Below are 21197 nucleotides of genomic sequence, written 5' to 3'. Positions count from 1 at the left end.
CACTGTGCATTTCTGTCGAACAAGTATTCATTTGAATGCTCAAATTTGAGCAAGCATTTAATAGTGATGTTACTAAAGCTTGGACAAATGAGCATGCAGAAATCTTAGGCTTGGACAGTGGGGGGAATTCTTTCTTCCTGTTTGTGCCAGTGGATCCATGTAGAGTTGTTGCTTTATTTTCTTCAGTTGCATTTATTGTTGCTTTTTTCAGCACAAACTGATTTCATTGTATTTATTACATTTTTTTAACACTAAAAGATTTTAAATTATCTTGTTGCTAATTGATAACAATAGCTAGCATTTCTACAGCGGAAGTAGGAATTATGACTATCCTCGTTTTACAAATAACAAAATAAGGGAGACTTGAGTTACAGTTTATCCAGGATCACAACTTAGTAAGAGATCTAAGGCAAAATTCAAAGGCAGTCTTCCTGTCTCCTAGCCCATCGCTTTGGTCACCCCTATTTATTTGCTTTACATAATGTACTGGAATAGTACCTTTAAAGCAGGGTTGGTTTTCCTTTTACATTTTTACTAGCAGCTCAGCGCCCAGCTCATTAGGCACTTTATGAAATGATTGTGGTCACTTTCTCTCTAGGTTTCATTTTATTCATCCGCAAAATGCGTTTGTTGGGTTGGGGAGACACCAGGAATTAGGAAATTAACATGATGGTAAAGCAACCGCAGACAAGTCACTGAACTGCCCCCCTCCCTCAATTTCCTAGCCCTTAACTCACTTCTGCCTAGGAACTAATACACAGTAGAGGTTCTAAGACGGAAGGTGAGAGGAGAAACTCGAGACCGAGACACAGGGGCAGAGATTAGGAAGACAGAGAGAGGAAAGAGCAGAGATGGAGACAGAGAGATAGAAAGAGTAAGGAAGGAAGGAAGGAAGGACGGAAGGAAGGAAAGAAAGAAGGGAGGGAGGGAGGAAGGAAGAAAAAACACTATGTAAGAAAAAAAAATAAGTTAAAAAATAGCCTATCCGTAAATTTTTTTTTCACCATCCCTCCCCCGCCTCTTCCTCTCGTCCAGGATGTGTTACTAAGTGGAGGAAATGGTTATTAGAACTGGTTGAGGGGTTTCCCTAGGTCTGGGTTAGAGGTAATTGGTTTTGCTTTTTTTGTTTTGTTTTTGTTTTTTTAACACTAATTTCCAGGTTTACTAAAGCCCGGAGCAGATGGAGGACGAAAGAAGACCCCCAATCTGCACTTTCTGAGGCCTGGGGCGGAGCAGTTTGGGACTCTGCCTATCGAGATCCGGGTAAGCAGGTGGCCCCAACCTCTTCCAGCGTTCTGCCCCCACCTCCAGCCTGGGCAGCCCCGAGAGGCCTAAAGCACTGCTCAGAAGGGCCTCGGGATTAGAAGACCTGGAGCTTTGAGGTCCAAGGCCTGACCGTTTGGGGGCTGCTTACGGAATTGCCTCTAATCTCCATTCCGCGGAGGGAGGCTCTCCTTGCTGAATCCGGACACATCTCAGGCTTTCCCCCAACTCAACTTTGGAACTGGTTTTGTCGCTAACCCCAGCTCCACTCCCACCCCCACCCCCTTTTAAATTCTCTCTCCCCACCCCGCGCCCCAGGACTGGACATTTTACATACCCCAAATTCGAAATTCCTTTCCCAGCATCCCAACCTTCGTTATTCCTCCCCATCCCCGTTCGGAAGTTTCCACCTTTAGTGTTTCAATTCCTCCCCTCCGTGGACTGTTTAAAATGTAACCCCCAAATCTCTGGACTCCCTCTCTCTGCCCCCCTCTTTGTCTTCGGACTTGCCCTTTTTTCCACCTCCTAGGTAAAGCTGGATATAATCCCTTCCTGCCAGGGTTTGGAGTTTAGACGTTCTCTGATTCCCGGCGTCCAGGAGACTGTCCCTTCCTGGCTCAGTCCGGGGTATGCAGTTTGCTCTGAGTCCCCGTAGGACCGCAAAGCTTCGCTGGCACCGCCTTCCCCATCTCTATATGCCCCGAAACTACTCCTTTCCCTGGGAGAGCCCCAATTGATCCCCAAGTCGGGCTGGGAGAAAGGAGAAAAATCTGTGTGTGAGAGAGAGAGGCGTGGTCGGCCTCTGAACACGTAGCTAAAAGGGAAGCCTCCATAACCCATCTGGCTGGCCAGCTTCCGCATCCAGCCTCCACGGGGCATTCGCTGGTGTGCCAGGCTTTACTTAGCAGGAACGAGACTGGAACCTTCATGCTGGGGCAGCAGGTGGTCTCTAAGCCCCGGGAATTCTTCATCCTTTCCCCTCTAGCTCCTCTTAATGTTCCAGACTAAGCCGTATGGTACTCCGCACTTCTAAAGGAAGGTAAGAGCTGGAAGGGCATGCGGCAGCGGCGGCGGAGTCCACTGGGGGCAGGGAAGGTGGATCCTCGTTCCCCTGTGGTAGCCCATGGAAAGGCCGTTGTTAAGTACCTTCTAGGGGTCTGCGGCGTTACTTTACTTCAGACATAGCTCTGAGGATTACTGAGCAAAGGTCAGATTACTTACACAGAGGGTCTTGTACCCCAGTTGTTTTCCATCTGTTTTGGTGACTATTTCAATAGAATTGGGTTTCCTTTGGAAACCTGTGGCTTTTATTTCATGCATTTGAACATATTATTCTGAAAAGAGACCGTAGATTGTCAAAGGGACCCAAACACCAAAAAAGTGAAGTACCCCTGACAGTTTCCACCTTACCCTTTCCAGGATCAATTATTAGAAAAATGGCTGTAAAATTTGGTTAACATATGATACAGTTTGTAAATTATGCACCTTTAGGATTTGGGATGGTTTGTATATGATTTCCAGGTTCTTCTCTGCAATCTAATTTCCTGTTACTGCCCCTTTAGACTGGCTACTTTTAAACTTATTATAGTGACCTAGAGGGGCACCAGAATGAGATTTAGTTTTAAGATAATGACACTGTTTTTGCAAAGTAATGAGATATAGGGGGCAGCTGGGTGGCTCAGTGAATTGAGAGCCAGGCCTAGAGACAGGAGATCCTGGGTTCAAATATGACCTCAGACACTTTCCAACTGTGTGACCCTGGGAAAGTCACTTAACCTCCATTGCCTAGCCCTTACCACTCTTCTGCCTTGGAACCAACACACAGTATTGATTCCAAAATAAGGAAAGTACAGTTTAAAAAAAAAAAGTGAGCTATAGACCAATAAATAACTATCCAATTCAGGGAAATGCTGAGAAGTAAACCTTAGGAGGGATAAGATTGGAGAGAGATCTCCTTCATTTAAGGGAGGGGGGTGGGAATCAGAGAAGGCCTCCTGAGGGAGGTACCATCCGAGCTGGGCTTTGAAGGAAGAGGCAAATATTTAAACAGGAAGAGATTGGGGGATTATTATGGAGGGTATGCTAGTAGCCCAGTATGAGAGTGCCATAGAATCTGAAAAGGGAAGTAGTTTGAAATAAGGCTGGGAGATGGGTTGGAGACTGACCATGGAAGGGCTGGCACTGCAAGGTAGGGAGTTGGTATTTTATCTTATAAGGTGGCACAGTGGATAGAGCTCTGAACCTAGAATCAGGAAGACTTCTTATCCTGAATCAAATGTTACCAGTTGTATGACCCTGAGTAAGTCACTTAACCCCCATTGCCTAGCCCTTCCCATTCTTCTGCCTTGGAACCAATGCACAGTATTAATTCTAAGGTGGAAGATAAGGTTTTTTACATATATACATGTATTTGATATTATTATTAGTAGTATATTTAAATATGTATATATTTAATAGATACATACAATTCAACAAGCATTTACTAAATAAATCTACTTTGTGCAAGTACTGTATACAAAGATAAAGGAAAAAAAGACTTCTCACCCTCAATGGGGCTTATATTTTACTATGAAAATGTAAATAAATATGAGGTATATTTAAAAGTACAAAATAATTTCTGGGGAAAGCAAGGATAATCAGGGCAGTTAGGAAAGTCCTCCTAAATGAGGTTGTACGGGGCAGAGCCTTGATCCAGAGTTAGGATTTCCAAAATTTGGAGATAAGGAAGAAGAGCATTCTGGGTATGGAGAACAGCCTATAGACAAAGACATGAAGTTAATAGTTGAAATGTTATGTGTGAGTAGTGTAATAGAAATGTAAATCTGTGACTTTCTTGTTGCAGTGACTGATGTACTCTGGCTTGACTAGAGAACTGCTAGTAAAGGGGACACCTTAGGGCTGCTTAGTTACAATGGAGATAGAGGTACTACACCAGAGATAGAGATAGAGATGCTGCTTGAGATAGAGACAGATGCTAGAGGGATGCTGCTACAGGGGAATGCTCTGGGGTCGGCCTACTGATCTCTATTGATGGCTGATAGATCAGTCTATTTCCTAACCTCCTCCTCCTCCTCCTCCTCCCTTCCACTCCCTCCCTCTTTCACCCTCTTCTTCCTGCCTCCTTCCACCTCCCAGTTTCTTCTTGAAGGCTTTGGCTTCCTCCCTCCCCCCCAGAGTGGACTATAAAGATACTTTCGTTTTCTTTCTCAGGTAGGGGTTTATTGGGAAACAACAGGATAGAGAACTGAGGAAAGAGGGATGAGGTTTCCCTAATCTATAATAAGGGATAGGAGGAATTTGGGAAATTAGTCCAGTCACAACTGTGACAGAGAGACAGTTAGAGAGATGGAGGACAACAGTTAAAATCTTCTTTCTTCTTCACAAAGCCACAAAGGTCTCAGCCTAATTTCAGAAGCCCCTCTCAAGGGTCCTTCAACCTGGGACACAAACTAAATAATAGTTCTCAGCTTCTTCCCCCTTCAGTCAGGCTTGCCTCCTGTCTTGGTCAGTCACCCCCCAGAGAGATCAGAGGTTTCTCAGTTTCTCCTAGCCAGCTCAACTGCGTCCTCCTCCTGGGAACATTCCATTTGGAACTTTCTTCTTGATTTTGCAGATCAGGTCCCCAGCTTGTTTCTTGGCTTGCAAGTCCTTTCTCTCTCCATGCTTCTACCACAGTAGGATAGTTTGGCTGGAGAACTGAGCATATGAGAGAAGGTGGGGTAATAATTTGTAATTAACCTAGAAACTTAGGCCTGATCCAGAATGTGAATGGCTTTAAATGTCGAATCTGAGATGCCAATGGATTGTTTAAGTGATAGTGTCACATCATGGAGTCTAGAAAAAAGTCATCTAGCCTACAGTTTGTTTCTTTCTTTTTAAAAAACTCTTACCATCTCTCTTAGAATCATTGATTCTAAGGCAGAAGAGTGGTAAGGACTGGGCAATTGGGGGGGGAGGGGCCAAGTGGCTTTCCCAGGGTTAATTAGAAATTGTTCTGAGGTCAAATTTGAACCCAGAACCTCCCATCTCCGGGCCTGGTTCTATCCACTGAGCGATCTAGCTTCCCCCTCACCGAGGGTTTCTTAATATTTTTTTTTTTTGTGACATAATCCCTTTGGTATTCAGTCTGGTGAAGACTTTGGACCCTTTCTCAGAATCGTGTTTTTAAATACATAGGACAATAAAGGAAACCAGTTACAGTGAAATACAGTTATCAAAATATTGGAAAAACAAGTTTGTTCTTTTTACAGAGGAGGAAACTGAGACCAGAGAAGAGAAGGCCCAAGGCCACCTGGGTAGTAAGTAGCACTGAGAACTGGATCCTCTAATTCTAAATTTAATGCTCTGAATAACTGGAGCTAGGGACTAGAGCTCAGGGGAGCCTTCAGAACTGGAGAGCTCTATAGACATGCACATTTATAATTAATTTTGCTATGGTCTCCTTTATTACTTACAAAAATTCATTTATTTGTCATACATTTACAGTTTGGGGCTCTATTCTAGGTTCCAAAGGGAATATAAAGATGAAGAAGGCGTAGTCCTTGCCCTCTAGGAGCTTATAGCCTAGTAGGAGTTGGAGGAGAATAGAAAGATAAACAATGTATACAAATAGTGATGGCTTCACTGCATACAGATAATCCTACATTCTCTCTCTTTTTTTAAACAAAAGATTTTATTTTCCTCCCAATAACATGATAAAACAATTTTTAACATTCATTTTAAAAAACAACAAACCCCTTACCTTCTGAATTAGAATCAATGCTAAGTATTGGTTGGAAGGCAGAAGAGTGGTGAGGGCTAGGCAAGGGGGGGTTAAATGACTTGCTCAGGGTCACACAGCTAGGAAGTGTCTGAGGTCAGATTTGAACCCAGGACCTCCTGTCTCCAGGCCTGACTCTATCCACCTAGCTGCCCTAACATTTACTTTTTTTTTTTGTCTGGGGGACATTTTAAAAAAATTCAAAGAGATTTTATTTTCCCAATTATATGTAATAGCAATTTTCAACATACATGTTCTGAAATTATAAGATCTAAATTGTCTCTCTTTGTTCCTTTCCCACTCAGTGATGGTACACAATTTGATCTGGGTTATACATGTATTATCATGCAAAACATACTTCCATATTGGTCATTATTGTAAGAGAAAATCAGAACCTCCCAAATAAAACTGTAGATAAACGAATGTGAAAGATAGTATGCTTTGGTTTGCATCTGACTCCAATGGTCCAACATTTATTTTATTTTATTTATTATTTTTTTAAACCCTTACCTTCCGTCTTGGAATCAATTGATTCCAAGGCAAAAGAGTGGTAAGGGCTCGGTAATGGGGGTCGAGTGACTTGCCCAGGGTCATACAGCTAGGAAGTGTCTGAGGTCAAATTTGAACCCAGGACCTCCTGTCTCTAGACCTAGCTCTCAATCCACTAAGCTACCCAGCTGCCTCCTCCAAAATTTATTTTTAATAATTTTTGAATTCTAAATTTTCTCCTTCCCTTCTTACTGAGAAGACAAGCAATTTGATATATGTTACGCATATGCAGTCATGCAAAATATACTTATATTGCAAAAGAGAACACAGGGTTCATATCGTAAAAGAAAAGAAAAAAGTTTTAAAGTATCTTTTGATCTGCATCAGACTGTTAGTTCTTTCTCTGGAGGTGGATGGCATTCATTTTTCATCCAAAATCCTTTGGAATTGTCCTTAGTCATTGTATTGCTGAGAATAGCTATGTCATACACAGTTGATCATCATACAATATTGCTGTCATTGTGTACAGTGGGTGATCCTAGATCTGTGTTGATGAATTTATGGCATATGTGTGTTCCCTTCCTCCTCTCCACTGAGGCTGAGGACATTTCTCATATCACCCTCTCCTCTGTCCAGCAGCCCAAAGGGAGCATTTCCTCCCTCCCTTATCTGGGGTAAGGGGACAGCTCACATATGGTATGAAGTTTGCAGTTTTGGCACTCGGTCTCTAAAAAGTTCGCCATTACTGTCCTAGATCCTTGAAAGTTATTGCCAGTGGAGCATAAGTTTTAGCAGATTCCACCCATCTTCAAGGACTTCAGCTACAGGCCAGGTGAAGATTCACATGTCCATCCCATAAGGAATAGCCTGTTAGGTATAGAGTGACTCATTGACAGAAAGTTGGCCACAGAGTTATGAGTTTTATTTTTATGTCAGTGTAAGAGAAAGATTGGTTGCCATTTATGTGGCAGGGAGGAAAAGCTCATTCCAAAAAAACTGTGATTGTGGGTCCTTGAAAAAAGAATGTGCTGAGTTTTCTAATGGAAATACAAAGTATTATATTGGCAGAAGAGATCACCTCTAGATGGGGGGCTTCTGAGAAGATTTCTTAGAAGGAGGTGACATTTGGGCTGGGATTTGAAGATTAGGTAGGGTCTTCATGAGACAAGGAAGTTGAAGGGCCTTATAGGTAAAGTGAAAAACTCAAAAGAGACACAGATGCTGGAAAGCCCAAGGGATGTTTAGCTAGTCAGGAAGACTCCTCTTCCTGAGTTCAAATCTGACCTCAGATACTTATTAGCTGGGTGACCTTGGGCAAGCCACATAGCCTTGTTTCTCTCAGTTTCCTCATCTGTAAAATGAGCTGGTAAAAGAAATGGCAAACCACTCCAGTATTTTTGCCAAGAAAAATCCCAATTGGGGTCAGGAAGTCAGACACAACTAAAATGACTGAACAACAATAACAACAATTTCTTGACTTAAGGCCTGGAATTCTATCCATTTCACCACCTAACCACCCCATAATACTTGCTAGCAATGTGTAAAATACTGGATTTAAAGTAAAAAAAGGATCTGGCTTTGAATTCCACTTCCAGGACCTACTAGCTGTGTATCTTTGAGTAATGCATTTAATCTTTCTTAGCCTCAGTTTTCTCATCTGTAAAATGAGCAGTTTGGATGTAATGTCCTTGAAGGTCACTAAGGACTAAAACCACATTAGACAGTGGGAGGGGAGGAACCAGAGATAAAGTAGGTGGGGTCAGATGCCAGGAAATTTTAAGTGCCAGGCTAAGGAGTTTGGACTTTGGATTTTGATCAGTGCATGACTTATTTGTAGCTACAAATGAATCTTGCTTCCTTTCTCTCTGGGCCTTTTTCTTATTGGTAAAATGAGAAGGTTGGTCTTGATTTTCATTTCTAATATTTTGTGAGCCTGACTGCAATAAGATAATCATGTAGAATTGTGGAAGAGAAACTGGAGCCAGGTGAGCCCTACTGGGGTAATGGTGGTGGAAGCAGACATTAGGAGAAAGATGGGAGTACTTGTTTCAAGAAAGAATTGGCAGGACTTGGTGACTGGAGTTGGAGGAGAAGTAAGAGACAGTTCCAAGACTTGAATATTAGAGAATATTGGTGTCATTGACAGAATTAGGAAGGGGAACTGGTTTGGGGTGACATGGAAATGGATGTGGGGGGAAGATAATAGCTTTTGTTTTGGATGTGTCAAGTTTGAGGTTCAGGTGGTAGCATCTAGTGGGCAGCTGGAGATGTATGAACTTGGGTGAGACCTCAGTTCACGAGCCGAGATATAAATTTTGGAATTATCCTTGTGAAGGTCAGAATTAAATCCATGGAAGTAGATGAGGGGAAAAAGATTAGCCAGAAGAACAATTGGGAGTGGGAAGAGGAGCCACAAATTGGAATGAGAAGGAAGTAGGAGGAAAATCAAGACAATCACCATCATAGAAACTAATATCCAAAATTAGGGAAACAGAATACAGAATAGGGGTATGTGGTGTATCCTAGTAATTAGAGAAACACACATGTTCTATATGGTCAAGGAAATGTTGGACTATTTTGGTCTTACATATTTCAAAGTATGTGTAAGTGATTTTTGTCTATGTAATTAACAGGATATATAGTGGTACAACACAAGGAAGAATTCTGCTCAATGAGATACAGCTGAGGATTAATGGATTTATGGGTTTATGGACAGTGCCAGGAATCTCAGCCTAATAAAAATGTTTCTAAGCCTCTGTTGTCTAAGGCTATTTTATGGTTTGCCAGAAGTTGTTCTCAGAAAAGAATCAGAAGTTCTGTGTACCATTAATATTTGGCATTGCAAAATGTCATTAACACAGAATAAATGTCTCTTCTTGAGATTTTCTTTCTGATTTCCTTCCTCAGTGGGCCAAGACTGACTTAAGATCCTGTCAGAGGGGTAGTTAGAAATGCTGAATGCTGCAGAAGTTGAGGAGGATAAGTAGTATAATAATGGCTATTTGATTTGATGGGGACCACTAGGTGGCACATTGGTTTGAGCTCAGGGTCTGAAATCAGGAAGAACTGAATTCGAATCTAACCTCAGACACTTACTAGCTATGGTGACCCTCAGCAAATCACCTAACTCCCGTTTGCTTCAGTTTCCTCATCTGTAAGATGAGCTGGAAAAGGAAGATGGCAAACCACTCCAATATCTTTGCCAAGAAAACCCCACATGGAATCAGGAAGAATTGGACATAAATGAAATGAGTAACAACAAAATGTGATTTCGTGATTATGAGATTATTGGTCCTCACTTGATACAAATTTTTAATCTGTAACATTCATAGTATCTTAGAGGTAGACGAGAATTGGTAGGTCATCTGGTGGAATCTTCACATCTCTTATAAATGCCTTCAACAGTCTCTCCAAGAAAATGAGGGGATGCCCTCCAATTGGGGAATGGCTGAACAAATTGTGGTATATGTTGGTGATGGAATACTATTGTGCTAAAAGGAATAATAAAGTGGAGGAATTCCATGGGAACTGGAACGACCTCCAGGAAATGATGCAGAGTAAAAGGAGCAGAACCAGGAGAATATTGTAAGTGAAACATTGTGGAACTATCCAAGGTAATAGACTTTACTACTAGTAGCAATGCAACAAACAATCCAGGACATTCCTGAAGGACTTGTGGGAAAGAATGAAAGAACTATGGGAGTAGAAACGCAAAAGAAAAACTTATGACTTATCACTTGTTTATATGGATGGATATATGATCTGGGGTTTCGGTTTTATGGTAAAAATGAATAATATGGAAATAGGTATCAAATGATAACATTTGTACAACCCAGTGGAATTGCTTGTCAGCTCTTGGGAGGAGGGAGGAAAGAGGAGTGGGAAAGAAAATGAATCATGTAAACATGGAAAAAAAATTTAAAATAAAATTAAAATTAAAAAAATAGTATCTTCAAGAAGTTCAACATCGAGTGAAAAGCTTCATATGTGGGCAGCCCCACCGATAAAAATGATAATATAGTTGACCATTACATAGTGCTGACATGTTTGTTCTTAAACTCACTAGCTGTGTATAAGAATGTAATTCATCTCAATCAAACATTTATTAAGTACCTCCTATATGCTAGGCAGCTAGAGTGGCATAGTGGATAGAGCACTGGGCCTGACTGAAATCAGAAAGACCTGAGTTCAAATCTGGCCTCAGACACTTACTAGCTGTGTGACCTGGGGCAAGTCACTTAACTGTTTACCTCAGTTTCCTTATTTGTAAAATGAGCTGGAGAAGGAAATGGCAAATCATTCCAGTATCTTGGCCACTTTTTTTCAAACCCCAGTTGGGGTCCCAGGCATGACAAAAACTCCAGAACAATATACAAGGCACTATGCTAAGCCTTGGGGAATGCAAATAAGAAAAAGACAGTCCTTTCCCTCGAGGTGCTTATAATGGGGAGAAGACAGTATCCAAAAAGAAGCTAAAAAAGGAAAGGATGGCATGGGAACCACCAGGGTTATCCAGCATGTTTTGGAGTCTTACCTAGTTGCTTGGCAAGCAGGCCCTCTCCAAACGTTTTAGGAGGAGTTGTTTGTTCCCCTCTCTAGCCCTTCATTCAGAAGGGAGAGGGAGCTGAGAAAGTGTTGAATCAATCTGAGTCAATCTGCATGGGATGATGAGATTTCAGGTGATCAATTTGTCTTGGGGAAAGGAATGATGTTCAGGGAGTCCAACTAAGCAGATTTACTGATGAGAACTATGAGGGATGTGTGTGTTGACTCTCTAAATATGAACAGGGTTAGTGGAATTGTTTGTCAACTCCAGGAGCAGGGAGGGAAGAGGGGAGGGAGACAACATGAATCATGTAACCATGGAAAAAAGTTTTAAATTAAATTTTAAAAATATATAATATTTTCAAGGCTCTGAGTGAAAGATGGCTCAGACTCATTCTGTTTGTCCCCAGGGACACAACTAAGAATGATGGATGGGAGCAGCTAGGAGGCAGATTTAGATTGCTATAAGATAACATGCTACCAATTAGAGTAGCCAGAAAGGAGGTATAGACTGCCTCAGGAAGTAGTGAATATCCCATAATTGTAGGTCTTCTTCAAGCATTAGCTGGATGACCCTCATCAGATATGTTATAAAAGGAATTCCTGACCAAGTGTGTGTTAAACTGGATTGTGTGGGACCTCCTTTCCTGTCCTTCCATTCTTACAATGGGCTCCAAGTCCTCTGATTTGCCTAAGATCCCATTGCTGATAAGAGACAGGACTGGGATGGAGATCCAGATGGCCTACATTCAAGAACAGGAATCCATTTGAGAATCGAAAGCTTCCCTCTGTGAAAAGAAAAGAAAGAGCCAGATTTTTCTCTTTTCCTGCGTTAGCCATTATGCTCCTTCTCCAGAATCCTATTTCTCAGACTAGCTCTGTGCTGAGGAAGGGAGGAGCAGACCTGGTGCCTGTCCTTTGGGAACTTCCAGTCTAGTTAGGAGGACAAGACTTATCCACAGATAATATGTGCTAACAGATGGGATGGATGCTAAATTCAGTAAGAACTCAAAAAGAGAGAGCAACACAATATTAGGGGGGAAGAACCCTGGACCTTGGAGTGAAGACCTGAGGTCAAATTCTGCCTTGGTCACTTCTTCCCTAGGTCATCTTGGACATTTTTCTCCTCTGGCTCTGTTTCTTTAATTGTAAAATGAAGGCACTGTACCAGATGACCTATTAAGGTACTTTCTGGTTCTAATTCCTATGAATCCCAATTCTTACACTCACTAGTGTGGGACCTTGATCAAGTCACTTGAGCCTCTGTGTCCGTATGTGTAAATTGGGGATAATCATCCACTCTTGTGTCCCTACATGGTTTTTTTGAGGAGATCTTGATTTGTGAATCTGAAATTCACTTTGAAGGAGGAGGTATTGTTATCAGGAAGGTCTGGGATAGTCAGAGAAGGCTTCTTGGAGGAAGACTGCTAGGATTTGAAAGAAAAAGGTTTTCTATATATTATGCTAAGTACTGTGGGGACAAATAGAAAAACAAGCTAGACATTGTTCTTAAGCTACATTCTAATGTGAATTTGACATGTTGAGGAGGTTCCACCATCAGGTAACATATAAAAGGTCTCAGTCTCTGGGGTGCAGTCACAAAGTATATGTTTGTTTGGTTTGGTTTTTAATAAAAAACTTAATTTGTTTGAGACATGAAAACTCCCAGTTGACTCCCTCCTTCCTTTCCCTCCCACCATGAGAAAAAGCATAAATTCACAAAAAGACATATGTATATATAAAACTATATGTTGTTTATTTCTGTTGATCAATTCTTTCTCTGGAGGTAGACATACAGAAGTCATTCTTTAAGCAATATTTCTATTGTGGGATATAATTTTCTCTTCATTCTGTTCATCTCATACTTTATAATTTCATGTAGGTCTTTCTGTGTTTTTCCAAAATTAACCTGTGGGTCATTTCTTCTGGTGTAGTAATATTCCATGACAATCAAAGCACCTGTTAATGCATCATCTTTAATATTCCTGCTGATACTCATATCCATTTCTGATATTGAGCCATTTGAAAGATGGTAGTGGCAAGAATGTTATTTTTTTTTTTATCTTCAGTAGCTGTGGCTTCTGAGGAGGCAGGGATTCTATACCCAAAGAAGCCTTTGCCAGGTTGCATCTCCAAAGGGATTGCTCCTGGGATGATGGCTGCAGGGTTTGGGCTGGAAGCAGAGCCAGGAGTATATTGGGGACCATAGCCGTACTAAAGCTCTTCAGGGCAGGATCCTAGACTGACTCTACTGAAGTGTGTCTGAGGGGAGAAGTGGTGGTTGAGTTGGTGGTAGTAGTATCACTCTCTCCTGGCATATATATCCTGTTTCTCCCTCAGAGCACTTTGCTACTTCAGCTAGGCTGGCTTGCCTGAGAAGTGGAGAAAGGGAATATTATGGGGTTGAACTGGGGATAGGGAAGAAAAGGCATGAATAAAACTCTGACTCTGAATCCATTCTGTTTGCTTCAGGTACAGTTGAAGTGTCTGGAGGCAGAATGGTGAAAACCTGAGATACCTAGACAGAGCTGGAGCACCCTCCCTCCCCACCTCAGGGAAACAGAGCAGAACATACCATGTCTACCCCATCTCCAGGTGGCCAAAGATGGCAGAGCTTATTCCAAGCTTTCGAGGAGTCTTTGACATTTTATCCCAAGCTGGGCAGGACAAACTCCTCTACCTCAAGCACAAGTTGAAGACCTCTCGACCAGGCACCAAAGCCAAGGACCTCTTGTATGCCATGATCCTCCTGACCCTGGGACAGGAGACAGAGGCCAGGATCTGCTTGGATTCACTCAAAGGAGATAAGGCATCACTTTCTGTGGTTAGGACATGGGAAGGAGGTGAGCCCCTCTTGAACCAGGCAGACCATTTGGCATCTGAGGATCAGGCGGATATCCAATTGACTGTTGCCCGTATTTACCAGTTGCTCCTGGAAGAGAATCTGTGTGAGGCTTCCTCCCGAAACAAGGCTTACAAAGCTGCCCTACAGGCGTTCCGCCTGGGTCAGGATGCACAGTTGGACATCATGGCTGAGGCCCAGGACTTATGTGGTCATGATATACATGGAGCTGGGAGTTTCCAGACACTCAGGTCAGACAGGAGCTGCTTTCCAGGGTCCTCAGCCTCAGCCTCCAGGGTCAATAGCCACCCTGTGCCTATCAGCACCAGGTCAAGTCGGCTGGCAGCTGAGTCATCTCCCCAATCCTTACACTCTACTGGTAGTCCTGCCTCTTTTGCTAGTGTCCTGGAGATCAGTCAATCCCCTACTTTACCCTTCCTTACCTATCAGCCCCAGAAAAGGAGCCATAGAGGGCCTAGTAAACTGTGTGGGGACCCTCACTCTAATTCTGCACAGGATCCTGCACCACAGACCAGTCAGGAGCTGGAGGAAATAAACTTGTCCTCTTCTCATCCAGTTGCCTCACTCCATGAGCAGCCAGATAGCTTGGCCTCAGTGGTTTCTGATCCTCAACCTCCCAACCCTTCTATTTCCCCACCCCTTATAACCCCAGTGGACCCTGAAACCAGTCTACATTCTTCCACAGAATGCTCTGAGGCACTTTCTGACACCCAGTCTCTGCAGCCGGCTTCAGGGAAGCCTTCAGAAGCTCTCATCTCCAAAGAGAGTTCTGGGTTGCTCCCAGGATTGCCTCCTATGTCAGTTCCCCCTGTTGGGGAAGGGGAGCCCACTCAGTTCTCTGTGCAAGAGAGTAATTGTTCAGAGGAGGTTTCAGACCTAAACCCTCCTCTCTCTACCCAGGATCCTTCTCCATCTCCTCTGTCTTCTTCACTGATCTCTGGCCCTGAGCTGGACACAGGCCAGCGCTTCTTCAGCTTTGTGGTCCTCCATGCTCAGGAGGATGAAGCCATTGCCCTTCGAGTCCGAGACACCCTCGAGAGCCTGGGTGTACCAGATGGTGCCACATTCTGTGAGGAGTTTCAGGTTCCCGGCCATTTTGAGTTGCGGTGCCTGCAAGATGCCATTGACAATTCCGCCTTTACATTGCTACTGCTCACGAGACATTTCAATTGCGCTATGAGTCTTCATCAGGTGCATATGGCATTGATGAACTCCATCACGAGGAAGAACAAGAAGAACTCAGTCATCCCCTTCCGTCCACGGGAGAGCAAACTGAAATCCACCGAAGTCTCCCAACTGCTCTCGGGTCTGGTGATCCTGGATGAGAGCTCTCCTGTCTTCAGCAGGAAAGTGAATAACACCTTCAACCCTCGGATGCTAAAAGCCCAGAGGGAAGCGTGGAAGAAAGAACAGGAAATCCGGGCAATCCACAAGCAGACCCAGCAGATAGTAGAGGACAGAGAGAACATATCTAAGAAGCACAGTGCCCTATTTGACTATGCATACAATTATAATCTTCTACACCAACAGTTACAGACTCTCAACTTGGCTTTCCCAAATCAGGCACCCTTTGTTCAAGGGTACAATATGCCATTGATGTATCCTTGGCAACCTGCTTTCTCCCCCCAGGTCCCTACTGCTCCTTCAGCTTTCCACCCCAATCAGTTTGTCCCACCCATGCCTTTTCAACATGGGTCTGGTTCAGCCGCACAGCCAGACCCTCAGGGTGCAGGAGCCCAGCCCCTTATCATCCATAATGCTCATATGGTACAATTGGGTCTCAATAACTACATGTGGGGCCGGAATGAAGGGCAGGGCCCCCAGGAGGAGGAGAGAACTGAGGAAGAGTGAGAAGATCTTTTGTGAGTTTGCTGCATTATCTAGGTCTCCCTTGCTGCCATTACTAGTCTGAGGAGCCAGGAGAGCAAACATGGGTCAGTGCCAAAGAAATTCCCACAACTAGGATCACCTGAGAGGTCCTTCAGTCCAATTCCCTCATTTTACAGATTAGGAAATAGAAGCCCAGAGAAGTTCAGCGAGTAGCCTAATGTTACCTAGCTAGTGATGGTTAGACTTGGGAATTTAATATAAAGGATGGCATGTGGGACTAAGAAGCAGAAGAAAGCAGAACTATCATCCCTGCTGCCTGCTCTCTCTCCATGTCCCTTGGATTCAGCAGCAGAAGCATCGAAGAGAAGGACCAAAGTGCTGTGGGTCTATAGATACAACATTTCCCTTTTCTGGTACTGTTGGCCCAAATCTTTCCAGAGTGTGAAGCAGAGGAGGCTTAATTAGAGAGTTTCTAGCTAAATATCCCCTGGCTTCTCACTGCATCATCATCAGTGAATCAAAGTCCAATCGAATCTTCTGGCTGGGTTCCCCTTCTCCTTTCCTTGGTTCTCCACATAGACTTGACCACTTGTGAAATGGATGCAAGGCTAATTAATCTCCCTCTGGTTAAACCTTCTTGGGATTTAATGTATGGAATGTCTGGGAGGAGTGGGAAGGGTCCCCATAGTCATTATCTCCATCATCAAAAGACACAAATGAGTACCTAAAACTAGGACAGGATTTTTCTTTAGTGGGGAGCGGGAAGTCTTTGGATAGATTTCAGGAGATCTATGAACTTGGGAAAAAATGACATCTTTATTTACCCTACTTTCCAACTTAAACATGTAGCATTTTTTTCAGTTATGAATTCAGGCAACAAATAGCATCCTGGAAAGGGATCCCTGGGCTTCATCAGACAGCCAGAGAGGTCTGAGACACAAAAACAGTTATGGACCCCTGAACTAGTTGGAAGACAGATAAGGATAACAGACTAAGCTCTGTACAGTCAGCTGGGAAGATGAGATTAATATCAGTGAAGAGATCCTTACTGTGTGGATCACACAGTAAAGAATGGGAATTAGAGGGCTCCTCAAACGAGGAGAAGGAATCCTTTGCTTCCTAACGCAGCCTTTTCTGTAGGGCCTTTGTTCTTCATCTGTAACATGAGTGTTTAAAAGGCCCAGGACAGGCACAGATCTCTGGGCCATTCCACTGAGCATCACTTCTTCTCAGCTGCCCTCAGATCACTAATGACTTCTCTTTGGGCCCAACCATAAAAAAAAAAAACAAAAAACGGAATCCATCTAAATGTGTAATTGTGGAACCCACGTTGCTCTGTTGGGCAAGGAAATGGTTCCTGTTTATGTATAGACTGGACTTGAAGTGCCTTCTTACAATTTAAAAAAAAACAACTTGCTTTCTGTCTTAATAACAACTCTGAAACAGAAGAGCAAAGATTAGGTAAATGGAGTTAAGTGACTTGCCTGGGGTCAAAGAGCTAGGAAGTGTCTGAAGCTAGATTTAAGCCCAGGTCCTACTCTATCTCACTGTGCCACCTAGCTCTCTCCCTTCTAGCTTTGAGAATCTAGAATTCTATGAAAAGTACTGGGGCATTTTTTTGCCCTTGCATTGACAATAATCCGTACCTTATTTTAGCACTGAAAGGTCCAACAATCTAGTCAGAGTAGGCACTCTCCATGGTCCAGTACAAATCCCAACCATGTTTCACTTGACATTAGCAAATAGTTTCATTAAATGCTGCAAGCTGAAAAAAATAAAAAGAGCCCATTGCCCAACCCTGTAATGATGGACTTCTCCAAAGGAGGCCAACCTGGTCTTCTGGTGACAATCTTATTATCCCCCAATCAATCCTTTAAGCCCTTGCGGACAGGAATGGCCAGGATTGGTAAACACTGGGCAGAGCCTTTGTCCTACTAGGATACCATGATGTCCCTCTGAAGAAATGGAAGAAGGCTTCCTGGAACTTGACATAGTGTTGACAAATGCCATTTTCTGTTCATGTCAGTGTTGGGTAGACAATGGATGGTTGAATTGAAGGTTGATTCAGTTCTTCTAGAATAAATATTTATTGAACGCCTTCCTTGTGTCCTCAGTGTCTGAGGTCTTAACCTTCTTTCCTAGTCATTGGCCCTGCTTTAACTTTGAACTAAAAAACAGAGAAACCCAATTTCTTGAGGGGGTCCAGGGAGTAGACCCAGTCACGGGCTAGAAGAGCTGTTTCCTTTAGTCAAGCAAGTCCCATGGCAGGTTAGTAAGAAAGAGCTCAACTTTGGCCAAAGAATGTTTTTATTTTCTTTTAATATTAGAGGGTATATGTGTGTGTGTGTGGAGGGATTCCTTTTTAAGCCTTTTTGAATATAGGATTAACTCGGTTTCAAATCCAAACACTTAAAAGCTGCATGATGCCAATGGGCCAGCCATTTAACTTCCCCACTTGTAAAACTGGGGTGGAGGATCCTGGATCATCATCTCAACTACCTATATCAAAGGTTCCTTTGTGGGGAGAGTCACTTATAAACCTTAAAATACTATATAAATGTGAATCATTGGTGTTAATAAGTAGTACAAATTGGTATGAAGTGATAAGTGTTACTTATCAGTCATAGATTAATCAATGATTAGTTATTAAGCATTTATTAAGCACTTAATGTGTCAGATGTTGTTAAGTGCTGGGAATACAAATATAAAAATTGAAATAACTTTTAGTCTCAAGGTGCTAAAATTCTGTTAGGGGAGGCAATAACTATATATATATGTGTGTGTATATATATATATATATATATATATATATATATGCAGAATTAAGGATAAAATAAACACAAGATAAAGAGGGCACAAACAAGCAATGAGGATCAGGAAAGGCTTCATGTATAATATAAAGGGCCATAGAGTCTGGGATGGCCTCAGGCATTCTGTAGCTTCTGCAATGGGAAGAGAGGATTCAGCCACTAGAAACCCTCACTTGCCAGCCTCAGGTTCTCCAATGGTCCCATTACTTGAGAGACTTAAGGAAATTGGAGTGGAGAATTCAAGTCTTGATACAAGAGAAAACTTCCTAACAATCCAACTTCTCCCAAAGTGGAATGGGTGCCTTTGAGAGGTAGTGAGTTTCCTGTTAGTGGAAATTTTCGAGCAGAGCCTGGATAAGTACTTATCAGGGTGTGTGTTTGTGTGTATGTATTCCTTGTAATGGCACTGGATGGAATGACATGAACAGTGCTCAGAGGGTCCCTTCCTTATAATCTCTCCCCACCAACCCAAGTAAAACAAAACTCCTCAAGTAGTATTAATAAAGAGCCTTTAGTTGGGGCAGGGAGATTGTAATCTGGGATCTCTCACCGCAGGTATCCAGTGAAATACAGAGAAGGAAGAGGTTAAATAGTTTTGGGCTTCAAAACAAAACAAAACAAACACACTCTCCACATCCAGAGGAAGAACTGTGGGAGCAGAAACACAGAAGAAAAACAACTGCTTGATCACATGGGTTGATGGGGATATGATTGGGGATATAGACTCTAAACCAGGGGTCCCCAAACTTTTTACAAAGGGGGCCAGGTCACTGTCCCTCAGATTGTTGGAGGGCCGGACTAGAAAAAAAATTTTTTTGAACAAATCTGTATACCTCTGTCTGGGATAGCGGAGGCTACAGCGCTGTGATGGGCCTGTCACACCTTGCACAGACTTATCACTGCCACCACTATACCGGGCAGCAGTATACGCAGTGCGGAATCCCCTTCCCCAGATCACCGCTCACCATGCTGACGTCTTCCATTGTGCAGCCACATAATCCTTTGCGTGACGCCTCGTTCTCCTTCAGTTACTCTCAGACAAAGCACCATGCAAAGGATTATGTCACTGGAAGTAGTACTGTATGTGAGCGACACACGCTTTGTAGCGCTGCTGCACTTTGTGGTGCTGCCACATACAGTGCTCCTCTGACCACCAATGAAAGAGGTGCCCCTTCTGGAAGTGTGGTGGGGCCAGATAAATGGCCTTGGAGGACCACATGTGGCCCATGGGCCATAGTTTGGGGACCCCTGCTCTAAATGATCTAAATACCTAGTACAAATAAATATCAATAATATGGAAATAGGTCTTGATCAACGATACACATAAATCCCAGTGGAATTGCTCATTGCCTACAGGATGGGGGTGGGAGGAGGGGAGGGAAAGAATGTGATTCATGTAACCATGGAAAAATATGCTAAATTAATTAATTAAATAAATAAACTTTAAAAATAGTTTTATGAAAGGGAGTGGATAAGGAATTGCCTGATTATGTAAGTCTAAAGTGGCTGGGGAGTAGGTATTTTGTTCTTTTGATTTGAATGTCTTTTTTAAAAACCAGTTTGGATAGGGGGCAGCTAAGTGGCTCAGTGGATGCCTAGAGAGGGAGCTCTACTTTCTAGCTGTGTGACCCTGGGCAAGTCACTTAACCCCCATTACCTAGCTCTTACTGCTCTTCTGCCTTAGAACCAATGCACAGCATTGAGTCTAAAACAGAAGGTAAAGGTTTAAAAAAAATTAAAAAAAAAAACAATTTGGATAGTCTGGCAAGGGGTAGCTCTGGGGAAAAGGTAAGACCAATTCATTGTCAAGTCATGGTCATCAGCTGCCATCAGCTTTCTACCAGCCTGTTGCTGGTGCCTAAAATTCTATCCACAAGGCTTAATTCCTTTGTGGTTAAACATTGCAGTTTTCCTTTTATCCTTTAAAAATGTAGCTTAAGGGACAGCTAGTAGCAAGGTGGATAGGGTATCATGTCTGGAGTCAGGAGGACCTGAGTTCAAATTTGACCTGAGGCACTTCCTAGCTGTGTGACTAACAACCCCAATTGCCTAGCCCTTTGGACTTAGAACAGATACTGATTATCAATTTTAAAAAAAATCTCTTTGGATCATAGACCTAATACTGGTATGGCTGGATCAAAGGGTATGAACAATTATAAAGCTCTTTGGACATAAATTGCTCTACAGAATGGCTGGATCAGTTCACAAATCCACCAACAGTGCATCAGTATTCCAATTGGACCTCTGATTTCTTTGGCATTGGGAACTCCCAGATGAGGAACCCCCCCTCTACCGATGCAGATCAGTAGACTTAAGGATCTTAGAAAGCCACCTAGCACAATTAAAGGTTGAATGATTTGCTCAGAGCCACATATTCTCTGCTAAAATCCTATCATCTACAAATATCCTTTTATGGGCTTTGATTTTAGTGCCTTCCCTCTAAGACTACCCCTAATTTTCTTGTCTGTCATCTGATTTGTAAGTTGTCTTCTCCATCAGATAGCAAACTCCTTGAGAACACTGAGTGTCTCTTGCCATTTTTTGTAAGCCCAAATGCTGGCACATAGCAAACAATTAATGTTTAGTGACTGACACATAGTAGGTATTTGATAAATATTTAGTGACTGGCACAAAGGAG

The 21197-nt window shown here is 42.8% G+C and overlaps 1 protein-coding gene across 2 annotated transcripts; it reads left to right on the top strand.

Moving 5' to 3' along the window:
* Positions 1-1040: 1040 nt before the first annotated feature.
* Positions 1041-17847, top strand: TICAM1 (TIR domain containing adaptor molecule 1). Of its 2 annotated transcripts, none has more exons than XM_007488936.3 (2): positions 1041-1263; positions 13529-17847. In XM_007488936.3, exon 2 carries the CDS (start codon positions 13662-13664, stop codon positions 15768-15770), a length of 2109 nt encoding a protein of 702 aa, XP_007488998.1. In that variant the 5' UTR covers positions 1041-1263; positions 13529-13661; the 3' UTR covers positions 15771-17847. The 2 variants fall into 2 exon arrangements, with proteins under 2 accessions (XP_007488998.1, XP_007488996.1); XM_007488934.3 differs by lacking the exon at positions 1041-1263 and adding an exon at positions 1543-2302.
* Positions 17848-21197: the final 3350 nt, after the last annotated feature.

This window comes from Monodelphis domestica, chromosome 3 (assembly GCF_027887165.1).
Source record: "Monodelphis domestica isolate mMonDom1 chromosome 3, mMonDom1.pri, whole genome shotgun sequence".
Classification (NCBI taxonomy): domain Eukaryota; kingdom Metazoa; phylum Chordata; class Mammalia; order Didelphimorphia; family Didelphidae; genus Monodelphis; species Monodelphis domestica.
This window is presented reverse-complemented; position numbering and strand designations above follow the sequence as displayed.